Consider the following 26,335-nt stretch of genomic DNA (forward strand, 5'->3'; position numbering starts at 1 on the left):
AGGTCATTTTTATATATGATGCTAGTTATTAAATATTTCAAAATGAAAAGTAAAATGATTAGAGATTATGATGGCTCTTAAAATTTTCTTGAAATGTCTTTTGTAAAAGTTAATCGCACATTAAATCACCAAAATACCCTATTTACAATGTGACTTACTTAGTTATGATAAGTCATGGAAGAAATTCTAATAGAAAAAAAAAAGATACACAAAAAGATAATCAGATAAACTAAATGCAAAAAAAATATCCTTGCAAAAGATAATCAGATAAACTAAATGCATTGCAATTAAATAAAGTATTATCTCTGAGCATGGTGCAAAAGAAATAGATCATTCCATCAGAGAGAAGTAAAAAGAAAGAAAAGGAGGGAGGACGGGAAGTAATTTTCTGTTACCAAACAAGAGGAAACACCATTACTTTGAAGTTTCAGTTTGTGAATGTGGTGGCTGTTATTCACTGTTCTCTGCTTACCATTTCAAATATCATCTTTTAAACTTATTTGAGCTCTCTTTTCACAGACCTGCTAAAAACCAATTTTAGTAATCCCTTTCCTCCCAGCCTGCCTTCACCCATTATCCTGCATAAACCTTCATCTCCTGGTTTTTAAAGAAAACTCCATCATTTATCAAGGTTTCTGGAATTGGAACAAGGAAGCACCAGCTCTGGGTGTGGCTAACTCTCTCATGGATGACCAGCTGGTATCAGGCAAACTGATGCTCATACAGCAGCCATGAGCAAAGCCTTAGCTAGGTAAACAACGACAGAAAAAAATAAACAGATTCTGGGTGGAAAACAACAATAACAACAACACAACAAAAACAACACAAGGATATATGTATGCAGAGCTAAAAAGAACATAGCAGCCACAAGATAAATATTTGCTTATAATACAGGTTATTTCTTCTTCAGTTGTTCTTTGTCCCCTTTACCTTTTAACAATATTTTGTATTTTCTTTGGGCATCTGATAGAGTGACCTAGTTAACATTTTATTACAAGGCAATATATATGAGCTTCATCAAAGTAACTATTTTAAAATATATATATTTTATTGATTTTTTTTACAGAGAGGAAGAGAGGGATAGAGAGTTAGAAACATCTATGAGAGAGAATCATCGACCAGGTGCCTCTCGCACCCCCCGGCCACACTGGGGATGTGTCCGCAACGAATGTACATGCCCTTAATTGGACTCAAACCCAGGACCCTTCAGTGCCAATGCTCTATCCAGCATTGCCGGTTTTGGCAAAGTAACTATTTTTAAAATATATATATTTTTATTGATTTCAGAGAGGAAAGAGAGAGGGAGATAGAGATAAAAGCTTCATTGATGAGAGAGAATCACTGATGGGCTGCCTCCTGCATGCCCCCTACTGGGGATGGAATCTGCAACCCAGTTATGTTCCCTTGACTAAAATTAAACCTGGGACCCTTTATTCAGCAGCCCAATAATCTGAACCCAGGCAGCTGGGGCCATGAAATTAACTTTATAAATTATATGATTTTATAAGTAAACGAGAGGCCTAGTGCATGAAATCTGTCCATGGGTAGGGTCCCCAGGCCTGGCCAGAAATCAGGGCCAATCTAGGTCTTCCAGTGCTGGCTGGGGCCTCCCTTCCCCAGCTGCTTGTTGCCGACAGGTGTCTTCTTTCACTCCTCACTGCCCCCTGATGGTCAGCACATGTAACAGTGAGCTATCAAACTCCTGATCGAACTCCTGAGGGGACACTTCACATGTTAGCTTTTTAGATAGATAGATAGATAGATAGATAGATAGATAGATAGATAGATAGATAGATAGATATAGGTATAGGTATAGATATAGATATAGATATAGATATAGATATAGATATAGATATAGATATAGATATAGATATAGATAATTTGTTTAAAAAAGATTTGGGAGTACAGCACTTTCTTCTTTTTCCCCCCCTTACCTACTAATTGTAATGTAAACATATTATTTTGAAATGAGAGGAGTCTCAGGAACTGGGAGAATCTCTTCTTCATCCATGTAGAAGGGCACTTTTCTTATGCCACCACAACAGGCCGTTTAGAAAAGAATGGAGAACACACATGGTAAGCATGGAAACAAATTAAAGAAAGAGGCAAAGTCCTGAGGAATATTAATTTCAGACGATGTACAACTTCACGAATAAATATGGTCTCCACAAAAAAAACCAAAAAACATATTGAATAGTCCCTAGAATGTGCATGTTAGCCTATATCCAACTTTTTACAAAAATAGTCAACTTTTTATTGTGACATTTTCATTGATTACTCTGTTAACTGATCTACACTCTATATTTTCTTCTGGATTTCACTTTGGTAAATCCTTCACTTTCATTCCTCACCCTCTTCATCCCAACGTGACAATTTGTTAACCCTTATTCTAATCACTCAGTTTTATGCTTTCCCCTTATTTTCCAAGCACAAATCTACACATTTAGTTGGGTTTCTAGATATGGTGAAAGCTAACAGTCATCAAAATAGGTATACATCTATTGGCAACCATAGACATTTCTTAGGAGAACCTCCGACCTTGTATAAATTCCATCCATAGCTATTTCCAATTTTTCTTTTTTAAAAATTATCTTTATTGCTTACAAAGTATTGCATTGACAAAGTATTACATTCCCCATTCCTGTCTCTCCCCAGGCCTTCACCCCACTATTGTCTATGTCCATGGGTTATACATATATGCATATAAGTTCTTTGGTTGATCTTTTCCCCTTTCCTCTGAGGATCCTCAGTCTGTTGCATGCTTCCATGACTATTTTTCTTTTCACCCAAGATCTGTAATTGTAGTGCCAGTGGTCTTTCTAAAACTATGCAGTGGACTTTTGAACAACTCGGAGGGTTAGGGATTTTAATCACGCAGGTAGTCCAAAATCTGCATATAATTTAAGTAGGCCTTCTGTATTGGCAAATTCCCAACCACCACAAATGAAAATCATGTAATTTTATAATAGTTTCCGTTCTTATAACTCCAACACATACTCCAAGGAGAAGTTCCATGCTCCATAACATAGCTCACAAGACTTATAAAGCTTAGTGTGCAGCTTGTATTTAGCCACTTTCATCATCTCTCTTCTGTGAAGCCTAAATTCTAAATTTTCAGGCACAGTCCCTTTCTGCAAGTGATTTTTCTTTTCCCTTCTGTTCCCCTAGTTAACTCCAATTCACATTCAGGTCTTACCTTAGCTGCCTTAACCTCTGAAAAGCCTTCTCTACCTTCTGAATATGAGCTATGTGTATTCTAGCATTAATGTTGATCACTCTATGGTATTTCACCTTGTACGTACCTGTATTCACCTGCAGATTATAAACTCCCCAAGGATAGTTACCAGGCCCATCTGGTCCTTTATTACTAAAAATGTCATAAATGTTTTAAATTTTTCTCTCCAGTTTATCAATTAGCACTTTCTATATTATAATAAGCTATAATTACCGATCCAATTTCATTTTAGAATTACATTTTGTAACAGATTATCTTTGTTTTGATATGCAATTGAACATGTCTCTCAGCTCATTATCAAAGATCAGTAAAGATTAGAATTTTCTGAACTATATCTGAAATGCACAGATAGAATTCAGAGAAAAAATATTGCCCAAAGAAAAACTGATGTAATACCCATTTGGGGATTTTGAAATCTAAGAAGGGGCAAATATGTATGTGCTACACTATAATTTCTGAATTATTGACAAATGTTTTGGTGTTATAACAAAAAAACTAGGGATATATTTTCTTTATGGGTCATTTATGAAATCAACTTCCATGTCAAATTAAGGTACCTAGAAATGTTTAAGGTTTTAGGAAAATCTAAATAATATGTAATTGACCAGCATATAGTTACAAATGTACATTTATCTATATAATTTTCTTCATGTTTTATTTATTTCTCTCTTTTAAATGATGTTTGAAAAATTGGGACAATACCTTTTTTAAAAGGAAGAAAGAATAGTATTGATTAAAAATATTTTTATAGAATGTACTTTTATATGAATGCTAATTTCTTAAACTGGGTAAATTTTAAAATATTAGTATCATCTTAAAACATATTAGCTAAAATGTGGACAGGAGTAATGTTCTACAGAGGATAAGAAAGAATTCTCTGGCATATTTCCTTTTTTCAATAATTTTCATCTTAGTAGGTATATTGTTTAAATGTTAGATGATGAAAAATAAACCAAAAGGTAAAAAAATAATAATAATAAAATCACAAGATGATATAGTCCTAACAGAGAAACAATGAAAGAAAAATGACTCTTTCACAGGTAGAAGACATAAAACCAGAAACACACTAATGGGCAGATAAAAAAAAAATAGTAGAAAATAGGGACCTTTTAGTATTGGGGCTTGTCCACAATCTTCCTGAAAAGTCTTTGGAAACCATATATATATGGTTTATTATTGGTCATTACTAGTGATCTATAATTAGATTGGTAAATTGATTCACCTACGTATAAAAGAGCTGAAGTATAAAGGAAAATACAAAAGTCAAATTAACTTAAAGTAAATGTGACTCCAAACCAAAAAAGTACTCTCCAAGGTTGAGAATAGCTCAAATGCTATTACAATCTCTAAACAGAGAAGGCTGATTCTTGATTGTCTGTACAGACCTACCAGGTGTGACAGTGGAGACACAGGGAAAACCTGATGTGCAGAGGCAAATAAAGCCTTTGATCAAAATCTCTTCTTGCTTCTTGGATTCTGAGATTGAGTTTTCTTAAATGCAAGATGAAGATAAATAGATTGTATTTGTGGTAGTGAGAATTAAATAAGATAGCATAGATAAAGTTAATAATACTGGTATGTTGTAGACAATCAGTAAATAACCCTTCCTCCTTTTGAACATTACTATTCAGGGCATTTAAAAATATATATATATTATTAAATTTAACTTCACATAATATATTTTTAATTATTTAGAAAAGATTCTCAGTAAATACTAAAAGCCATACAAATAATGGTAATTTCCCAAACTTAGCTTGTTATAAACGGTCATGACCACAAAAACATTTTTTTTAACAACTTATACTCAGATATGTATGCTTGTTAAAAGATTGCCTTTAATTTAATATTAGTATTATTTGCTGGAGTAAGTCACATGATTGTTTTAACTTTAGTTTGTGATTGTTGTTTTCTAAATGGGAAATATTAGAGAGAAACAGTTAAGAAACCTATGTCAAATAACATAGCTAGTTGGTGGAAAAGTAGGGAAAAAATCAATTAATTATTCTACTGAATATCTTATTTCCCATAAAAATCATGACTTCATAAATAATCTGGGTAGTCTGAATAAATTCTTGTCAGTTTCAATTTTGCCCTGAGTAATTTCAAGGAGCTGACCTATAAAAACAAGATCTGAATTAGAAATTCTGACCAATGGCAAGATATAAACCTTCCTCTCCAGACTTTTAGAAATTTCTATAGGAAATGTGCAAGCACTTGAATTTCACATGTAGTCAGCCCACACCAGCTAAATTTTTGAAGAGGTGAAAGAGCCATTTTGGGTTAAATATGAAAAACTTTATGCAAAAAATGCATATTTGGAAACTGCAAAATGAGCTTGCAAATCAATTTGTATGCATGGGTGAATGAATATAGATGAGCTATTTTCAAAGTACATGCATCCTTGTGTAGCATAAGATATCTGTACAAAAGGAATGGGAAGGAGGTGAATTGCTGCGCTTAGTTATCCATTTGCAATTTTCAATGGAAAATTGCATTGTCAGTTCCATTATGCCTGCACAAATTTAGACAAATTAAAGACTCAGCTAATTAATGATAACATACATGTGTATGAACTAAAGCAGGAAAGTCCTGTCACTCATTTGGTACTTCTCAGATATTTCTAGGGCTTCCATTTAGGGGAGGGAGACATTACAAGAATGGTAATGCCTGACTATGAAACAAATTCGAGACACAGCACTGGCCTATTGGGACATTCTCTAATTTAGGATTGGAGATGAGTGAGGACAGGGAGATTGTAAATGGAAAATTAACAGAAATCACTCAACTGAAAAGAAACATTACATCTGTTTCCAGACCTTTTACCATTTTAGGATCCCCTAGTTAATTACCAGGAAATTAATGTTCAACCTGACAAATGGGTCCAAATAAAACCATAATCCTTGGAATTGTGGGACATTTAAATTCAATTGTTCTCTCTTTTAATATATTCTGTCAGAATATATCCTGTAGCATGTATGCCATATTCTGTATTGAAAATATGAACATTCTGTTTTTATTTCTTATAATAGAATGGTCAACCTAGAATGGCACATATCCTTGGAAAGTCATATAATGAGTATGATCTTCTGAAATGGGTTGTTTGACATTACAAGTCAAAGAAGAACTATTACTTTGAAAGGATCACTCTAGTAGTAGAGAGAAATGGCTTTAAGTGCAGAATGAAAATTGCTGCTTGGGATTAAGAAAAATGGCAAAGAGATTACAGCAATAATCCTGATGGGTGAGTATGAAGGCCTGGAATAGCATATCAAGAGAGTCCAATGAACTTGGTCACCGAGTGCATGCAATTGGTCCTTTCATTTTCTGGCTAGAAGCACTACATACTCATCTCCATGGCAACATTCATTGCATTTTATTGAAATCATGCATATATGTATCCTCTAGCCTACTTTATTAGAAGATGACTTCTCCTTTCAATTCTTACACCAGTGGTTGATCAAAATTTAGTGTTCCCCAAAACATAAACTAAACCAAGTTTCCTGACTCTCCTTATATTCATAGTGTATGACAAACTCAGTGTTTACTAATCCAGTGTTTTTTCTACCCATCTCTGAAAATTTCTAATGACTTTCTAGAAACTGTTCTTTAAATATGGAACAATCTAGGGATAAGAGTAATTTAAAATTATCTCAACTTCAGAGAGTGTGAAACAATCCAGTAACTGTAATTTCTGAAAGGATCCATATGTTTTTACTCTTCGTAGGCACACTGCCATGCCCACATTTTTTTAAAAAAGTTCATTTTTACTGAGGATATCATTAATAACTAGAGGCCTGTTTCATGAAGATTTGTGTAATAGGCCTTCCTTCCCCTGGCTGTAGGCACCGGTTTTACTATGGCATCTGGGACCCAGGCCTTCACTCTGGCCACCACCACCTTCCATCTTTCATCTGGCTGGAGTGCTGCTTCCATAGTTCCCTCTGTCCCCGGCCCTCTCCCTCATAGCAAGCGTCCGGCTCTGACCAACTGCTCTGTGCCTGCATGCAGGCTGCACAGAGGCCCAGAGCGGCTGGGGAGGGGGACCTCTCTAGCTTTGGTATACTCACTCCTGATTGGATGGTGGGTGTCATAGAGTAATGGCCAGTTTGCATGTTTCTGTTTTATTGGTGTAGATACCACGAATAGCACATATGTGAGTTTTATTATAGTATCACATAGTATCCTATTTCTGATCCCTGAATTTTTATACTTGCATTAGCTTTTAACTACTTCATTGGTGTTGCCAACTTCAGTCTTGAACAGTTCTAGAAACACAAAGGTGAACAACTGCCTAAGAACCAACATCTCGTCTTGTGTATTATATCTTCTTAGGAAATGGTTTTGAAATTATGAATGGATTCATGAATGGGCACAAAATAGGTGGATCAAAGATGAGGCTAGATTTCTGGTTTGTGTAACTGGTTGTACTGGGAAACCGTGAAAATGACAGGTTACCCACAAGTGTTTTTAACATTTTGAGTGGCTGTTGCTTTGGTTTTCTTTGTTTTGTTTTTAATTCAAAAGGTATTAGGAGAAATTCAGACCAGTGCCCAAACTCCTTTCATCCTAAACTATTTCCCAGAGGAAGAGCCATTAATGACACAGATATGAAAGGATTGATGTGGAACCAACGCGGCTGAGTGTGCTGCAGCGAGGCAGCGGGGCAGGAACATCACACCTGCCGGAGGTGGAGTCAGTCCTGGGACTGTACCCTGGCGATGGCAGAACAAACAAGAGGTGCAGGCAGGAGCTGTAACTCGAGCTCCACCACGTTCAAGGAAACATGAAACTGGGGCAATCCGCCGTGTAAAGAGGACAACGGGGCAGCTGGCTCAGGGCAAACACAAGCATGTGGTCGGAGAGCCTGCCCACAGTGTATTCCCGAGACTCATGTGCAGCGACAGCAAGTTAAGGCAACTGAGGAAGTAATTCACAGGCCAAGTGCTCTGTAGCTGTTGGTGCCATATTTTACTCAAATGCATCTGTTAATTATAACTTCAGGCACTCTTGAAATAGTTTCCTGTGTGAATGTGGGGGGAAGAAGTAGACTTCGGAGGGGACTCGTTTTAGGCTACATTCATCTCAAACTTGCAGGGGAGGGGGGGGAGGTTTATGTGTTATTCCAAAAAGTACGATTATTTATATAACTAAGAGCTGAAGCATATTTTAAAGGTCATTTTGTCCATACCTCTGATCAGAATAAGAGAAATCTTCAGCGATTCATGACTAGTGCTTGCTGTCTAAGCTATTGTGAAGGCTCTCCAGGAACAGGGAGTCGTTCTCTCACTCCTTCCGCTGGATGGCTCTCATATTTATAGTAGAACCAGAAGCAAATGCTGTTTTCTCTTTCCTTATGTCAGAATGAACACGCTCTTGTTCAAATCTATTTCCATTGTTAAGTCCTTGGCGGGCCAGAATACCACTGCAGGTTTTCCTTAATCCAAATTCTTTTTTTTTTTTCTTTTTCTTTTTTCTGTTTGTCAGCTCCTATTTTTCTGACCCACTTTTCCTGCTTACAAATGTAATGCTATCAAGACTTTTCCCTGTATACATTTCTGGACCGCCTGATGTACAGACACTAGTGATAGACATTGTCTTCAACAGGTAACAACACAGCCTACTGAGGATTAGACGAAATCCCTGCCTGGGCCTTTTCTAAGGTATCGTGGGAAAGTAGCATGTCAGACAAAAGCAGGAAGAAAGGTTAAGGGGTCATGGAAAGCAGTGTCCCTGTGATGAGCAGATTCAGAGGACAGTAGTATGTTTCCAGAGGGAACCTTGGGGAGAGCATTAGCCAGACAAAGTGATAGTGAGTGGAACAATTAAAGCAGGCAGCTACTGGGGGAAGGAGGCTGAACTCGGGCCAGTTCCACAAAAGGGGATCTGAAACATGTTTAGCTCAGTGAGGACAGCACTCTTTCTCTTAGGCAGATAAACATAATTTGAAGGGATACTAACAACATAAATTTTATTTCCACTGAGGGCATAACAAGAAGAAATTAATTTATGTCAGCAGAGAAAAGGTTTTCATTAAATTTAAGGAAGAAATTCTGCCCAGGAAAAGTGACTAGACACGTAAAGGGAATACTAAGAGAGAGAAAAAATATATACATATATATATATATAAAATTGCATTAGCTTATGCAGGCATCTTTTAAACACGGGGGAGTCTCATCTGTAAAACAGCGTGGAGGACATATAATGTTATTACTTATCAAAAAAGAGGAAATTAGAAGTTTACAGCATGGTCTCAGGAGTCATGCAGCCTTGTTTCAAATACTAGCTTTCCAAACCCTAGTGTGTGAATGGTGGCAACGTTAGAAAATCTCTTTGGGCCTCAGTCTTCGCATCTGTGAAATGGAGGAAGCAGCATCTACCTTATAGGGTTGTGACAATGCTTAAAATAGTGCCTAACACAGAGTATGAGTTATGTAAGATTTTGCTAATATTGTTGTTGTTGTTGTTGTTGTTAGTTGGTAAGAAAAAATCCAGTGACACAATGCCAGAACCTAGAGATAGTATAATTATACCTCCTATGACTGAAGTGCAGATAATAATTTGTTTATCCTTTTCTTCCTCCTATTCTCTGCAACTCAATCCCAGAGCTAGAGTCCATAAATGCACGGTCTAGTCCCCTCCTCCACTAACAAGTTCTCCATGTTCTGGTTGTTTCAAATTAGGTTCACTCTATCCTTGCTTCTCTCTCTCTCTCTCTCTCTCTCTCTCTCTTTCTCTCTCTCTCTCTCTTTTTCTCTTCTCCAACACTCATGTCCCCCAGTCATCTTCTTTTCTCCTTTGCTCCATTACTCTCTCAGTTTTGTCTCATTTTCTCAATTATTACACATTACATGTTTTATAGTGTCCCTGAGGACACACTATCCCTCCACCCTCCGTCCCTTGTGAGCAGAAGATGTTCCAGGATATGGTATATTTGGCCCCAATCCAAATATGTATTGTTTCTGTTTAGGATGAAACACGACATTTTTCCTGTGTCAAACCAAAAACAATTTTGTCCAGGATGAAATACATCTGAGGCCTGAGAAAAGGGGAGGTGCCCAACACTCTTCATTTCCAATGACCTCTGAGAAAGTGCACAGCTCTCATTTAAAAATATTAATAAGTCACAAGGAGCACCGTTCCTAGATGAAGAATAATTCTAATTCCTGAAGCTCTACCTCTGCCTGTACTTTTATGAAGTAATTCAATGTAGAGAATTGAAGAAGAAATAATAGATTAAATTCAAACAATTAAAAAAAAACTTTAAATGTTATTGCAGCAAAAAATATAAACTGTAATAGAAGAAAGCCATAATAATTTGACTCTACTATTCTAATTGAAATAAAGGTTTAAGAAGCCACAGGAAGATATAATTAATTATATATGTATCCAAAATTTTCCATATAATGTTAACACTGACCAAAGAAGCATGTTCTGAAACTTATATGACATTTAAACATTGAAAATGAAAACTTTTATAGATTCCCTAATTGCTCCGGTAAAAGAGGTTTCAGAGCTATCACTGGCTTTTCAAAAATGGCTGCTTCAAAATATTCCTGTGGCAGTCTTTGGTTATAATGTTGAATTCATTGGGAGCTCAGTAAATAAGTTTAATCCCCTGGTTTTCTTATGTATGAAAGTTTTAAAGAAGTCATTATTGATATTAACCTAACATTGCTCCTGGTAACTGTGAGAGCAATGTTAGAGCAATATATAAAGCAGTTTTTCACAGAACCCCCAGGAACAGCTGAGATGCTGTTAACTGAGGATATAAAAAATGCTCCTTTGCAGAAATTTCAAAATCTCTAACACCATGTCTGATCACACAAAGGCACTTGTCTTACTATAAGGATATGTATTTTAGGTTTCTAGGGTCTTGTGTAGAAAAACAAAATTAAAAAAAAAAATAGCCGAAACAGGTTTGACTCAATGGATAGAGCGTCGGCTTAGGGACTGAAGGGTCCGGGATTTGATTCCGGTCAAGGGCATGTACCTTGGTTGCAGGCATATCCCCAGTAGGGGGTGTGCAAGAGGCAGCTGATCGATGACTCTCTCTCATCGATGTTTCTAACTCTCTATCTCTCTCCCTTCCTCTCTGTACAAAATCAATAAAATATATTAAAAAAAAAAGGAAGTGGCAACATCAACAGGAAATATATATATATATATATATATATATATATATATATATATATAGTCATAAAGACATTATATTTTGATGACATGTTTAAACAATATGTTTTTGAGAATTTTATTTGCAAGACTTTTTAAAAATAATATCTCTGCATATATTATGTGATTCTCTTGTGAATGTCATGTTTATATGTAATATATATATATATATATCTGCATTATTATACATATGCGCACATACACATTTATATATCAAAAGTAAGTATAACATTATTTTTTAAATTTATTTTTTAAACCTCACTTGAGGACATATTTTTATTGCTTTGAGAGAGAGATCAGCGTGAGAGAGAAACATGGATTGGTTGCCTCCAGTATACAGCCCCGTCCAGGGACAGAACCTACAGCCTATGTATGTGCCCTGACCTAAACTCTAACCTGCAGCCTTTAAGGCACACAGGACAATGTTCCGACCAACTGAGCCACCTCGCCGGGGCAATGTCTCATTATTTTAAAGTATCTCAATACTTTCTTTCACACAAAAAACTGGCCCAATAAGGATCTGTAGATATATTCTCCTACAGATTGAATTGTGCATTTGGGTCATAAAATACAATCTATAACTTCTTACTTTACAATATTTTTAACTGGATAAATTAAACATTTAGTACCTTTGGCGTCCCATGTAATACTTTTAAATAAATCATTACATTATTTGCTAAAAACAACAAACAAGTTTGTATTCAAGATAAAGAGCTTAAACTTATCTTCCACACAACAGTCATACTTACAGGCTGCCATGCCAGCTATTTCCCTAAGGACCGTGCCAGCATGCTTAATTATAGAGAGACATCATTACTTAGAAGAAAAGCATGAGTCTTTCATTTCCTGGCCACGGCAGGACCAGGGTGGCTCATTCTGCTGAATCTAGCAATGTCCGGTGCACACTTAAGCTTAGCTAGTTCCACACGCTAGGCCAGGCATTGTTAGGTCACGAACAAGAGTAGCTGCTCCCGTTATGGGTTGCCATCCACACAGAATTCATTGTGTCTAAAATTAAACACAGAAAGCCCCTCCTGACATCAGAATGCTGGTGAAGCACCTGTTCTTCTTGGCAGCTCCTCTCCTAACTTTTGGGCCAGCGGGTCCCTCCTGGGAGCCAGCCCGAGACAGGGCTATTTGAAGCAGCCCTTGCCAGCTATGGTGGTGTCAGTGTACTTCTAATTACAGGCCAGATAGTTTTGAGCACCAGTTACTAGACAAGGGACTGGGTCAGCAACTCTGGCCTGCCAGGTGAGACTTGTTTTCCTCCCACTGCTCTCCAATAATAGCTTCTCATATATACCAGCAACAGCGCAGAGAATATCTCTCTGAACTCTGAGGAAGGCTCCCGAGTTCCATTTTAGGCAACGCACTGGAGAGCCAAGTTCACTTATGCAAAAGGAGACACTGTTTATTTTCAATGAAGGGCCCTGTGCACCATCATCTCTGTCTTCAGCAGAACCATGTTCTGACTCAGCAACTCTCACTGACTAGCTACAGATGTGCCTGGGCTAGGTCTTTGCATCTGTGCTAAATCACCATGGACTTGGATAGTTTCAATAATTTTATCTCCCAACCTCTGAAATGAATAGAAATTTTGAGTTGCTTGTTTTGTGAAAATGAAGGATTTTTATTCAAAAGATCAAGAATTAGTTGTAATGCTCTTTAGGCAGAATATACTGGGGCTTTACTACTACTTACATTAGAGCAGAATCAACACATGGAGCAGAATTTGAGTACCTCCACAAAAGAAGCAAATAAACAAATTACAGAAACAAAGTATGATGAATTCTTACAAGTTATTCCATTTCTTTGTTATGATGACATTGGGAAATGGCAGGAAACTTAAGGGTCTGCCACAATCCTCAATGATAAAACCTTTATTATACGTTAGCCAATCAAATTAGCACCAACTTAGCAATTAGTGAACAAATTCCTAGCATCCATTAGCTGTTTGTTAAGTAAAAGGCACATACTATGTAATATAATGGACAGAGTTGCCTGCTGGGGCAATGGGCACACTTAGGCTGAAATTTTAGTTCTGCCAATGACCTATGGAACTTTGGGTAAGTTAGCCTTTCTAAGCCACAATTATCTCATCTATAAAATGGGAATTTTATAAACCCTGTCAAGTAGGATGTCATAAGAATAAATAAGATGGAGAAAACATGTTGTATAGTGCCTTTCACTCAGTAAGCACTAAATAGTAATTACAATAACTACTGTGATTCTAAACAGAATGATTTTAAATGTATTTGAATTCAGGAGGTGCATTAAAGGAAGGGTACACCTTTTGAAATAATGTGATTCCTAATACTCTGGGGGGAAATCATGTACACTTTTAGACTTAGACAGTATTATGGAATTTATGGTCAGACAAGAAATGTTTCCTCCAATATCCAGTCACTAACTTAAAAATGTATTGAGCTCTTATAACATCCCCATCACTCAATTACTGAACATTTCAGCAGTTAAGTCCTCCTAATTGAAAAACTTACACTGCTTGAATATGTCAGTACAACTTTCACTCAATAGATGCAAATGTAAAATAAGAACCTATGTCTAATTTCCATTATTAGGGTACAGAAATTGGAAACAAGATCAAAGGTTGTACAGGTGTTTAAGATAGAATATTTGTTTCTGCTAGATTTATTCAAATATAAATACACTTGCTCTCTGAAATGGCCTTTGGGATTTGACTCTTACCTAAAATTTTAAAATATGAATTCCTTGTAAGTAAATTTTTAAATGTATTCAGAGTACTAATATTCACTGAGCAGTGTTTTTGTATAATTCAATACAGTAAAGAAAATAAATGTTAAGTGTACAGTTCAGTAAATTTTTTACAAATACATATACCCATGTAACCATCATCCAGATCAAGTCAAAGACTTCGTTGTGTTTTCTTCTGGTCAATACCATGACAAGATAACCGCTATTCTGATCTATATCACCAGAGGTTAGCTGTCTGTTTTGAACTTCAGGAAAATAGACTCATATAATAGGCACTCAGTTGTTGCCTTAAATTACTATTTCATTACGTTTTACACATGAGGAACAAGGGGACCAATGTTCTCTTCAGTTTGTCTGTACTGGTGTATTAATGTGTAATAAGAGAATTCTACCAAATTTTATGCATACTATTGAGCATAAATTATCTGAAATGACCCCAGAGTCGATTTACAGAATCATGTTTAAGATTATTGGTGTTAACATTCATATAATCCTAGAGCTGCCATTGGACTTTTCTTTCAAATTTTGATGTTTTTCCGAGAGTTTACTTCTATTATCTACTCACCACTATCTCATGAGTTAGATTAGCAGGAGTTTATAATGTATTAGTAGTCTGAATAAGTGTTTCTCCATTTACAATAATTGAAAATAAAGCATAAACATTGGTGGCCTCACTCTACTTTAACAATGATTTAGAGGCAATGCTGTGTCTTAAATTTAGTTTTTCAGATACCATGCCATATTCTATTCACACATATTTGTGTAAAAAATAACATGGCAGGAAAATAATGAGACAACATTGCACTTATTCTCATATTCAAGTAAAAATACATGGAATCCATGTGTAAGAGAGAAAAACAAAAAGCCCTGCAATTTCTGACGAGTTCTTAAGCAACAAACAAAACCTCTCTTTCAAAACCTAACTGAAACATTTTAAGAAGTACAATTCAGCAAAGACCATGAAGTTACTGACTCCTGTATTTCCAAGTAACAGAAATGGAACTCAGCAATAAAATTATAGAGAAATACACACAAAAAGTATAAGTGTTTTTGTGTCATGAACTAAAAACTTTTAGAATGCAAAAATGTTTTATTTTGAATTATGTCAAAAATACTTGGGTACTTTTTGAAAGTACAGTTTGCATAGCAACTTCTACTAGAAAAGTTTATTATATTTCTACAAAAACAAAGCCTGACTATCTATGATAGAGCCTAATTTTCAATGCACATTTATAGTTAACACTACAACCAGTGTAGCCACCAAATGCTCACTGAGAAAGGGATATAGAATGGGGTCAATAACTGTTTTCAGGAACTAGTATGGTTCAAGGTCCTAATTCACACAATGCAGTTAAGAATTACAGAAATATTATAAAGTCTTTTCTATAATCAATCAGGAGTGTTTTTTTTTTAATAATCAGTTAAATTATCACAATTCATTTAATGATATCCAAAACTGGAACATGATTTCAATGGACATATAATCTTATGATAAAATATAATCTGTTCATAATAACTATAAAAATATCTTATTTGAACTTTTAAAGTTCAAATATTTTACCTAGCTTTTCTGCAGCATACTTGTTAATAACTTTAACTTATAGGAGAGCCTCAAATACAAATTATATATAGGATAGATATCTACCTCTATAAAGTAGGGTAAATACAGTAAAAATCTCTATGTATATGATTGGGATGGATAAAGGTATTAGTTTATGTGGAAAGTGCTAGTTTTTACAAATGGCTTTGCATTGAAGGCTGTTTAATCATAGTAAAAATTCTCAAACAGAATAACATTTTTAAAAATAGTTTGAAACTAGACATAAGTAACATTAGAGCACAGCTGTATAAAACAGAGGGCACTGTCTTTATAATTTGCCTTTCTTTTTAAGTTGAAACTTTGGGGCTAATCAAAGATTATTATGACATTACAATTTATTTTGAATGAGAAAAAAAAATGATCCATATTTGAATTGTGCTAGAAAGTGACTCTAAAAAATGGTATAAGCTGAAATAGTGGTGCTAGTGATGGTGGTAGTTAGTTAGAACAGAAATAATAAGTGGACACTTCAGAATGCTTGCTATGTGTCAGGCAACCATTCTCAAAACTTGACATAAAGTCATCTGCTTAACTTTGATAAGATCCCTATGAGATCCGATCATTAGTCCAATTTCACAGGTGACAAAACCGAGGAATAGAAGTTTCTCAAAATAATGCATTCCACCTTTTTGTGGCATTCTAGAGTCACAACTCAATTTTGGTTATTAATTTATAGTCAAAATAAACTTTTTTTTTCTAGACTTGATAGATGACTTTCACTTTAAAAGCTTCCCAGAATAGTTTATCTATATCAAAATTATTGATGGACTTCTCCATTGCATGCCCAGTCTTTTCAATCACAGATGATGCACCTTACCCTACAATGGTAGATTTCAAACAAAACTTGGTAATATCTCTGAATCATTTTTTATCTAATACCTACCTATATGGTAAATGCTTTTTTTTTTCAACCTCACAAAGATTGAAGAATCTACTTATAATATTTTCATTTAGTGTAGTGGTTAAAATACTGAAAGCCCAGAATCAATCAACCAATAAATATTGTCACAAGAAAGACATGGTTAGCAAGGTACTTGGGGGTATAATAAAATATGACAAGTCAATGGGCATATCTGTTCCAAACAACATGACAAGTCACCAAAAGATTCAAACAATGCTTTGCTTTTATAGATAAAACCAAAGCGTTCCAAACAACGAATAGCCTTAGATGTCTCCACATAAGTACACTGACAAAGATTCTAACTTCCTTAGAGAAAGAACCTTGCTTTTCTCCATGTGCCCTAGTTCTGTCTACAGCTTACAGTGGGTGCTTTAACAAATGTTGTTGACTGACAAACAGAAAATAATGTTTCCTCTGGCCCCCTATCAATCTGTTCTAAACACAGTAGCCAGAGTGACATTTTTTTTTAAAATAAATATAATAATGGCATCCTCCTCCTCACCTTCCACACAAAACTCCCTCCAGTGCTTTTCTACCACTTTATATTGAGATTAAAATCGCTGACAAGGTCTAGAAAGCCCTGCGTGATCTGGTCCTGCTCCCTAGGAGCTCCGTACTCAAGGAACGTCTCTCAGTTCCGCCATCTCCTGCACCAGGATTCTGTGTCTGATATTCCTCCTCTGCCTTTACCTAGTTAATGCCTTCTCATCTCCTGGGTTGTAGTTTAGAGATCACTCTTCAGTAAAACCTGTTTTGACTGGTTCCGTTCACAGTATTTTAAGTCATCACAATACTGTGTACTAGTCTTCCAAAATACTTACTATCATTTAAGATTCCCATCTACTTACTTATTTTTAAGTATTGGAATGCAAGGTCTGTGAAGAAAGGAACTGTTTCTGAGAGTTGACCATTTTATTGCCCGAGCCTAGTACTCGGGCACATACAAAGTCCTCAATCTTAAGAAATGAATGAGTAAATAAATGAGTGATCAGGGTTGTCTGTCTGGTCCTATTAGTAAAGTCATAGAACACAGGGGCTTTATTAAATGGTATCTATCACACTGCCATGTTTGTTAATATTAAGCAATCAACCATCACAAGCCATATGTGTTTATGGCCATTTAAATAGGGGATGTAAACACAAGAGACAGAGTGGCCTAGTATGAAATTTTTAATATAAATGACCCTGAAATACATAAAACTTGGACCTGGAAATCATAAAAAGTTTAACTTAATTTGTCACTGATCAGCCTTTTATTCTCATTTTTTAAGGTTGGTAGCCATGGAATTAACTAATTCTTTTAAGCTGCTAGGAAACTGTTAGTCCTCTTACGTGGGAACTTATTAAATAATAATGTCCCTGAGGCACTTAAATGAGTATGATTCACTAAAAAAGCTATGTACTCCACAGCAACAATCACTGAGAAAAAAAAAAGAAGACATTCTTAGATAGTTCCATTCTGGGACTGACTTTAAGGGTAAAAGAATGGAACTGACGCATTAGCTAGCTCCGTTCCATTTATTTATTTTTCTCTTGACTAATGCCTGAACCTGAAAAAATATCAACCCTAATAAACTAGAAATCTTATTCAGCAGACATGATAATACAGGGAAAGAGAATCAGTGTTTGTGCCCAGGCTCTGCCACTAACCTGTTCATGACACATAACCCCCTTTTTAAAAAAAAAAAAATTTCTTTCCATTACTATATAAATAAATAAATAAAATTTGCTAGGCCAGAATAAAGTGAGGATAAAAGTGAACTCATTAAATAAAAACATTGTAAAAATTTACAGATGCATAAATTGGTTCAAGCCATTCTAGGCCAGAGAGGGGGGAAGAGAATAGTCTCACTGTCCCCCTAGTAACTTTGTGGTATTTTGAATATGAAGAACACTAAAATAATATTAGACATTCTTATTAAGTTAAAAAATTATAGTTGGCACCAGACATTGTTTAAATTTTATTTAATGTTTGCTGTTATTTTTTCCCCTAAATTTTCTCTAATGAATGTGGATTTGTTTTTGAATTAGTTTTTTTTTTTTTTTTTTTTTTTTTAAAGAATGTGGCAATCAGTGTGAATGCTGCCTAGAGGCAGGGCTTTGTTTACTAGTATACTTCATCTGAATAAGAATCATCTATCCCTAGCCATCAATAGATGATTGGTGTTGGGAGAGGCATCAATTCTCAATTAATTATTGAATAGGCATTTGACACACATGAAACAGGGAAAAACCACTAAAACAGAGGAGCCAATCCTTTTGGGAAGAAAGGCTGCCTTTCTCACTCCATCTCCCATTCCTGAGATAATCAAAGAAATCCAGCCTTTTGTTTTCTCTCCAGGATTGGTGGTGATCTCTGCACTCGTGTTCAGGCTCACATTTTCAAAATGAATCAATGCTCCAGAACAATCCTGGTGGATTTCCTTTTCTGGGTTGAATTACCTTATGCGTCAGGTACTATGATGTTCAGCTATGTAGTCTGGTAATTCAAAATTCTCCCCCTATAAAAAGAGCTATCCCCTTGCAAAATAAAATGCATTTCATAGACATCTAATTCTGCTTCTCATCAACATATTACTGTCGCCATGCTTTCTCCATTCTGACCTACTCCTGTTTATATATGATCCCTGGATCCCATGTTTAAAATGCATGGGAAAATTAAAATTATCATTTCAAACACCTTCCCACAGAGAACAAGCTGGGTTATATTTGTTCTGTAATTTAAGGAAGTTATACCTTATGTGTTCTTTATTAAATGGCCTGCTTTGTATTTTAAAGTGCCATTGGGATACTTACAGCAGTTTTTGCCATAAAACAATGTTCATTTTTATTCATTTGTATTTATCAGTGTAGAGATATGTGACTTCAAATACATTAGGGCAACTCATCACATGTAGTTATCTGAATCATGATTTACAATTAAGCTAGATTTGGTAGAGGGAAACATGGACTGTTTTATTTATGTAAAACATAACTACAAAGCCTGATGCTAAATCCATGTAAATTTACTGGCCATGCTGAAGTGCGGTATAGACTATGAATAGTCTTCTCTTAATGACTTAAGCCAAATTATAATGAAAACAAAAGCCCTCATGAAGACAGAGCAAGAAAATAACCTCTTACTTTTTTCATAAACTCATGAACTCTCCTAACTACCAGCTTTCTCCCTGCCCCCCCTCCCCCATCTCCCTTTACTGTTTAAACAAATACAAATTGTATCAAACTTTCATTTGTCTTCAAGTCAGGTGAGAGAGAACTGCCAGGTCTAATAAGATTTACAAGGGCTAGTTCCCCTCAGCAGTGTCAGCAAAAATAAAAACCCACAAGGCATACAGTAATATACAACCATACACAGAGTATAGTCCCTAGAGCTTTCAAAATCAGGTTTAATAATTCACCTCTCTCTAAATTTCAGCCGTAAATACCATGTGCCCATGCGTTGATTGCCTTGATTTGACCCTGACATCTTCTCTCCGGGTCAGCCACAGATACATCCATGTTTCATTGTTTTCGTATCATTCACTTTCTGTTCATGGGCTTTTTCTGTATTCACACAACAATCCTGTCACTGCTATGTAGTAACATTGGAGAAATACACTAAGGACTGAATTTTCAAGGGGGAGAAAATAAAACGTAGGTCTGATTTTATTTTAAATGCCACACTGTTTCAATCCCTAAGAACCACAGAAATGACAACGTGGCCTTCACCACTCAGATAAATGCCATCTGCTGATTATCCTCAGATAATCTCTGGCCATCCTTCCTGTGCAGCCCCTTTCTATTCGCTTCCTAGTCCAGCGGCATCTAAATGTCTCTACTATCCCGCTTCCCAAAGCGCCTGCTCACGGAGAAATGCTATTAGATATCTAACATTTCTAAGCATTAGCTGGCCTGCCTCCCACTCGAGAAACCTCAGCCATCACATCATTTTTCCTTTTAAACTGACCAGTGTTGGACTTGGTCGTGGCCATAGAAAATCTTCACATGCTTCCCCCCTTTCCCCTCCCCCCCCTTTCCCGTTTCCCACAACCTGGAGCAAGGACTTAACGCTTGACTTGGAAAAGGCACAGCAGTGCCCATGGGTCCTGTCTCGCTGTCTCTTCCCAGGCATAACTACGTGGAGATGCTCAGCCGCGCTGAACCTGTTCTGCGCTTCATTCTTCACCGAACGTGTGCCCAGTCTTCACTACCTAATGGCCTCTGATGGGGGACATCTGTGCGTTCTGGGTTATGGGTGCAAATCTGTGCGTTCTGGGTTATGGGTGCAAATCTGTGCGTTCTGGATGAAGGGTGGAAATCTGTGCGTTCTGGGTTAAGGGTGGAATTCTGTGCATTCTGGATTAAGGGTGATATGGCAGAGCACAGCGGTGACTCAGGTTGGGCCATGGCCCAGGGGAGACGGGGAACACCCTGGCAAAGACTCCCAGGAGTGGATGGATGGCACAGGGCATCCTCCTTGCCACGAGGTGAGAGGCAGGGCTGGTGGGAAGCGCTCCCAGGGCGGGCGGGGGGTGGTGGTGGTGGTGGTGAACTGAACCTGGACGAGACGTGGCCGCTGGGCCCTACAGAAGAGGATGCCCAGGGCGCAGCCATGGGAGGTGATGGGGCGCAGAGGCCAGAACCAGGTCTCCACCTGCAAACTCCCTGGCGCGCTGTCGGGAGAAGGCAGTCCTCATGCACCTGCCTGCCGGCTGGTCCCGGGCCGAGGCCCCCGGGGGAGGGGCGGGCAGCGGGCCTTACCTTGGCTGCAGTCCTTGCCGTGGAAGCCGGTCCGCGAGCAGTCGCACACGGCCTGGTCGTCCACCACGGAGCACACGCCGCCGTTGAGGCACACGCCGCCCTCGCCCTCGTCGCCGCCGCCGCCGCCCCCGGCCTCGCAGGGGCTCCCGCCGCCGCCGCCGCTGCTGCTGGGCGGCTCGTCGTCCAGGCGCACGTCGCCGCTGTCCAGGGGCAGCGCCAGGCTGGCGTTGACGCGCACGTCGCGGATCCAGCCGCGGAAGGGCTCGCGCTCGCGCACGGCGGCGCGCGTGAGCTTGAGCGCGGCGGCGGGGGCGCGCAGCTCCGGGGGCAGCCCGCCCACGAACAGGCCGCTGAACACCGTCATGTCGCGCCGCTTGGACTTGACCTCCACCCACTTGGCCTCGGCGCCGCGGCCGCCCTGGTCGATGAGCAGCGTGGTGTTGCGGAACTGGCGGCGGATGAGCACGCGGTGCCAGGCGCCGTCGTTGACGGGCGTGTCGGCCAGCAGCGTGGCGGGCTCGGCGCAGAAGATGGAGAAGCTGAGCTGCAGGCGGCCGCCCCGCGTCAGGATGAGCTCCAGGAAGTCGCAGAAGCCCTCGTCGTCGAAGTAGAGCACGAGCCCGCCGCGGGCGCTGCGCGTCTTCAGCTGGAAGCTCATCTCGCTCTCGCAGCACGCGTTCCACTTGGGGAAGCGCGTCCACTGGCCCTCGGCGCCCGGGAACTCCAGGCCGCTGCCCAGCTCGGCCCAGCAGCCCAGCAGCAGCAGCGACAGGCACAGCGCGAAGCAGCCCCCTCCGCGCTGCAGCAGCAGCGCCGTCCCCATGCTCGGGGCTGGGGGGGTGCGGCGGGGGGGTGCCGCCGGGGCCGACAGGGTCACGATCGTCCTGGACCCCGTGGTGCAGAAAGACAAGGGCCCGGGGCCGGGGCCGCAGGAGGAGGTAGGGGAAGGGGAAGGGGAGGGGGGTGGGGGTGGTGGTGGGCAGGAGCAGGAGGGATGCGCCCTCCTTTATCGAGCTCTTTTTTTCTTCTTCTTCTTCCAGCAGCCCCGCCCTCTCTCCTTGTAGTCCCTGCCCAACTGGAAGAGGGAGGCCCCGGGGGGACAGGGCAGCCGCAGGATGTCCAGGCCAGAGGGAGGATACACTTTGGAAGTGAGGTTCTGGAAAAAAGGAGTCCACCGAAGGTCAGGGGAGATCACGCATCCATTTGAGTCGGAGGAGCTAGTTCAAGGGCATCCGGTGGTGTCAACTGAGCTTCACTCACTCACTCCTCAAATATCATCATGGGCCAGGTACCATCAGAGGTTGGAATCAGGTAAGAAGGAAAGGCTTCTCAGGGAAGTCCAAGGAGCCAGCAAGGAACCAGAATCCCTGGATGCTTGTGAGCGCCCCCTGCAGGTGCAGTGAGTGTCCCAAACCAGGAGGGAGAAAGGAGTTCCTTGTCTTCTGAGGGTAGCTTCAGTGGCCTGCTTCTGCCGTCATTTCATGGACTTCCGGCATCACTGTAGCCAATGCAGGATTCCTTGTGTGTGGCCTCGCAGGCTGGATGTCACTTCTCTTTTTCCCTCCCCAATGGCAGGGTCCAAAACCAGAGCTGTGAAGTCGCTAGAAGCTGTTAGATGTGGAAAATCACAACAGCCCCTCTTCCTTTCTCTCCACCTCGGCAAGGCCACGCCAAGACGCCGGCATATCAATCGGTTGTGTGTTGGTGATGCATTTTGGTTTTATTTTGCCTTTTCATAAGGACCCAGAAATCTACGGAGAATGGAAATAAAGTTCTAAAGTCACTCATAGCATCATTATAAATCAGTATTCTGCTCAGGAACCAGGGATATTGCTGCTAGCACACCAGAGTTAGCCTTACTGGGAGGAGCTTATTGGTCCTCATCTACAAGAAAGACATACTGTGTCCCAATAGTCAATATCACACACAATTACCCATTACACCCTTGGAGTTTATGTAACTGTTAACAGGTAACCCTCCCAGGTTGTCATAGAGATTTGGTTATGGTTATGTCTTCCTTTTGCTAAGAAAGTTTGATTTTTAAAAATACATGAAGGGAGGGAGAGGGAAAAAGCCCCTTTAAAGAAATCTGTTTATACTGGGTGTAGTGGTTATGTGGACAATAAAAATACAACCTATTCCTATCTCAGTTAGTGGCTGATTTTACAACAGGCAAAGTAGATGAAGCTGCTCCCTGGGATCTGCTACCTTGGATTTGTATAACACTCCTACCATTTTCTTTTTCTTGGAGAAAGAAGGAATAGTGATGGTTTCGTGAGAGTCTTTCAAAAATTTCAACTTTTTCCCTGTCATTTTTAAAAAATAAAGAATAATATAGTATAGGAGAAAACACGCCACTGGAGTTAGGTGTCTATTTTTGGCAGCATTTATGACTCAATTGCCATATTACAAACTCCCCACCATATGTGTAGTTAGTATTTTGCCTAACTGCATAGTGAAGTTACCACCTCCTCAAGTACTTATCTGACTGTCAGCTCAGAACGTGTGTGGTCAGAACAGCCATGTGTGTTACCTTAGCTGATCTGACTCTAAGATGCTAGAATTTAAAATTGTATCATTGAATTACTCACAATATCATTAAATCACCTGTCTTGGTTCTACTCTAATCTGACAGGTTCTTGAAATGGAACAGAAATCATAAATAGTGGTTTTAAAGTCATTTTTTTAACCAAAAAAAATTACTCTCATATTTTGACAAAAATTCACGAATGTATAATCTGGTTATGTCGAGCAAACATATGCCCTCCCACCCACCCCCGCCAGACACCACACACATACACACACACACACACAGACACACACACACACACAGTTACTGCCTGGACACAGAACCTCATTATCCAATTAACACTTTCCCCCCTTCTACAAGCTGAAACCAGCAGTAATTTATGGCACCGCATTGTGCTGCTGCTCCTCCATGGAGGGAGCTGAGAGCATTTCTCTTCAGTACAGAGCAATCCCTACAGGTGTCAGCTGAGAGCCACCAAGCTAGGGGATCCCACTTCAAGTTCCTCCCCAGATGAAATTGATGACTGGTTCTCTCTTTCAACACATACACAACACACACACACACACACACACACACACAAATAGACATACACTGTCCACTAGTAAAAGGAAATAAAAATCCCAGCAGCTTATTTATTATGGCTGCTATATCCCACACCATCAGCAGTCACCAGCCATAGCTTGTCTACTCCTATGCCAAGCCCAACGAAAGGTGCTCTTAAAAACCATTCTAAGAAAGCATATTGTTCAGTATGCTCTCATTTTTTTTTAAGTGGACTCGGGAATCTGCCAAATCTTCCATTGTTTGTGAAATAATCCTGGAATTTCAAGATCAAAAATAGTGCTTTGTAACCACCCCCAAGCTCATGGGTTAGAAAATCCTTTTTCTGTGTGACTTGACTCCGTTGGGTCCGATTATTTTATTAATTGCTATTACATAGATCTCAGAACCTTTCTTCACCCTCTCCTCTGCCCTCCTCCAAAAGCAAACCTTGACAATTTGGTGAGGTTTTTGTTTGTTTTGCTTTTTTTTTTTTTTTTTTTTTTTTTTTTTTTTAAGGAATGGAAAAGAAGGGGGAAACACACACATATATATTCTTAACCACAGAGAGGTGAACTGACCCTCCTGGTTCTTAGAGGAAGCTCATTGTGTGTGCCAGAGTCTCTGTATTGATATGGAGAAAGAGGATTCTCTCTAGGTGCCGGAAAAACCTGGGAGTCCACGAATCAGAGGGTGATAGAAAGGGATCTGGAAAACAACCTTACTGCAGCCCAAGGAAGAAGCGCTCTAATTCAAAAGCAGACTAACAGCCTCATTAATCTCTTCTTTCATTTCTAGAATCAAATTCATTCCCAAGCCACTGGCCGGATCGATACAGTATGCTCCACGGCTGCAGTTGCATTTATTTTAATATCTTTGTGGTATCTCTCTCTTTCACACACACCCATGGATACACACTTTCCTATGCACCCTTCAACATAGACCATCATAAAGAACCTGGAAATTCGGGGGAAATTTTTAAAAGCCCCTTTCATCCCTCCCCCCCCCCCCCCCGGGGGGGGGGGGGGGGGCTTTTGCCAAATCCATCCATACCCGTGCACACCCAAAATTCTGCCTGGCTTTCCCGCCCAGCCTCTCAGCTCCATCTCTAATACCAGTGCAGTTTCTGGGAGCCTGGAGTGGACTACAGAAATTGAGGATAAGGCACAGCATGCGGCGGATGGGGAAGAGAAAGAAAGATGTAGATAATGGACTTATCCTACTGCTTTGGCTCCTAACTTGTCTATTTTCTCTCCTCAGCTAATAAATCACTGCATTTATAGCCTTTAAGTTCCCACCCCGGGGTTCCACTATCTCGTCTCCTTTGCCTTCTATTTAAAAGGCTGCTGCATGCAAAACCACCAGGATCCCTACTCCACCCTCCCACCGCCACCCACCCTTCCCTGTGCCTTGGTAGCAGATCCTGGCTCCGTTACAACAACGGGAGGGAAAGATATCCTTCTCCTCCTCCTCCGGCTGGCCTCGCCCCGTCCCCTCCCCCACCCCAAATGGAGCTCCTTTTACCTGCCAGGTTATTCCCGGTTAGCTCCAGCCTGAGCCCGAAGCATGCATCTGGTCAAAGCGAATTTCCAGAGGTCTGTGGGCAAGGCGACTGCCGCTGCTGCCTTTTCAGAGGCGTCAGGCTCGAGCGTCTGTCTCCAGGAGTGCGGGAGGGAAGAACGGGCAGCGGAGGGGAGCCGGAGGAGGTGGAGGGAGAGGTGGAGGAGGAGGAGGAGGAGAGGAAAAGGACCGGGAAGGAGGGAGGAGGCGGCGGTGGAGCCCGGGAAGGCTGGGTTACGTGACGCGGGGTGCTGTCCTTCTGGAAGAGAAGGGCGGAGCTGAGCTCTCCCTCCGCAGTACCATGGAGAGCGGCGGCCGGCCTCGAGC

The 26,335-nt window shown here is 39.7% G+C and overlaps 1 protein-coding gene across 28 annotated transcripts in view; it reads right to left on the reverse strand.

The window, feature by feature from the left end:
- NRXN1 (neurexin 1) overlaps positions 1-22,824 on the reverse strand; it is a 973,616-nt gene extending 950,792 nt beyond the window's left edge. For 16 of the 28 annotated variants that reach the window (XM_036435295.2, XM_036435294.2, XM_036435289.2 and 13 more), the window contains exon 1: positions 21,379-22,292. In XM_036435295.2, coding sequence (XP_036291188.1) covers positions 21,379-22,201 — 823 coding nt within the window. In that variant the 5' untranslated portion in view covers positions 22,202-22,292. Of the gene's footprint in view, positions 1-21,378 lie in introns of all 28 variants that reach the window. The other 12 variants (XM_036435293.2, XM_045580727.1, XM_045580726.1 and 9 more) reach the window with 3 other exon arrangements.
- Positions 22,825-26,335: the final 3,511 nt, after the last annotated feature.

This window comes from Pipistrellus kuhlii, unplaced genomic scaffold (assembly GCF_014108245.1).
Source record: "Pipistrellus kuhlii isolate mPipKuh1 unplaced genomic scaffold, mPipKuh1.p scaffold_m20_p_13, whole genome shotgun sequence".
Taxonomy (NCBI): domain Eukaryota; kingdom Metazoa; phylum Chordata; class Mammalia; order Chiroptera; family Vespertilionidae; genus Pipistrellus; species Pipistrellus kuhlii.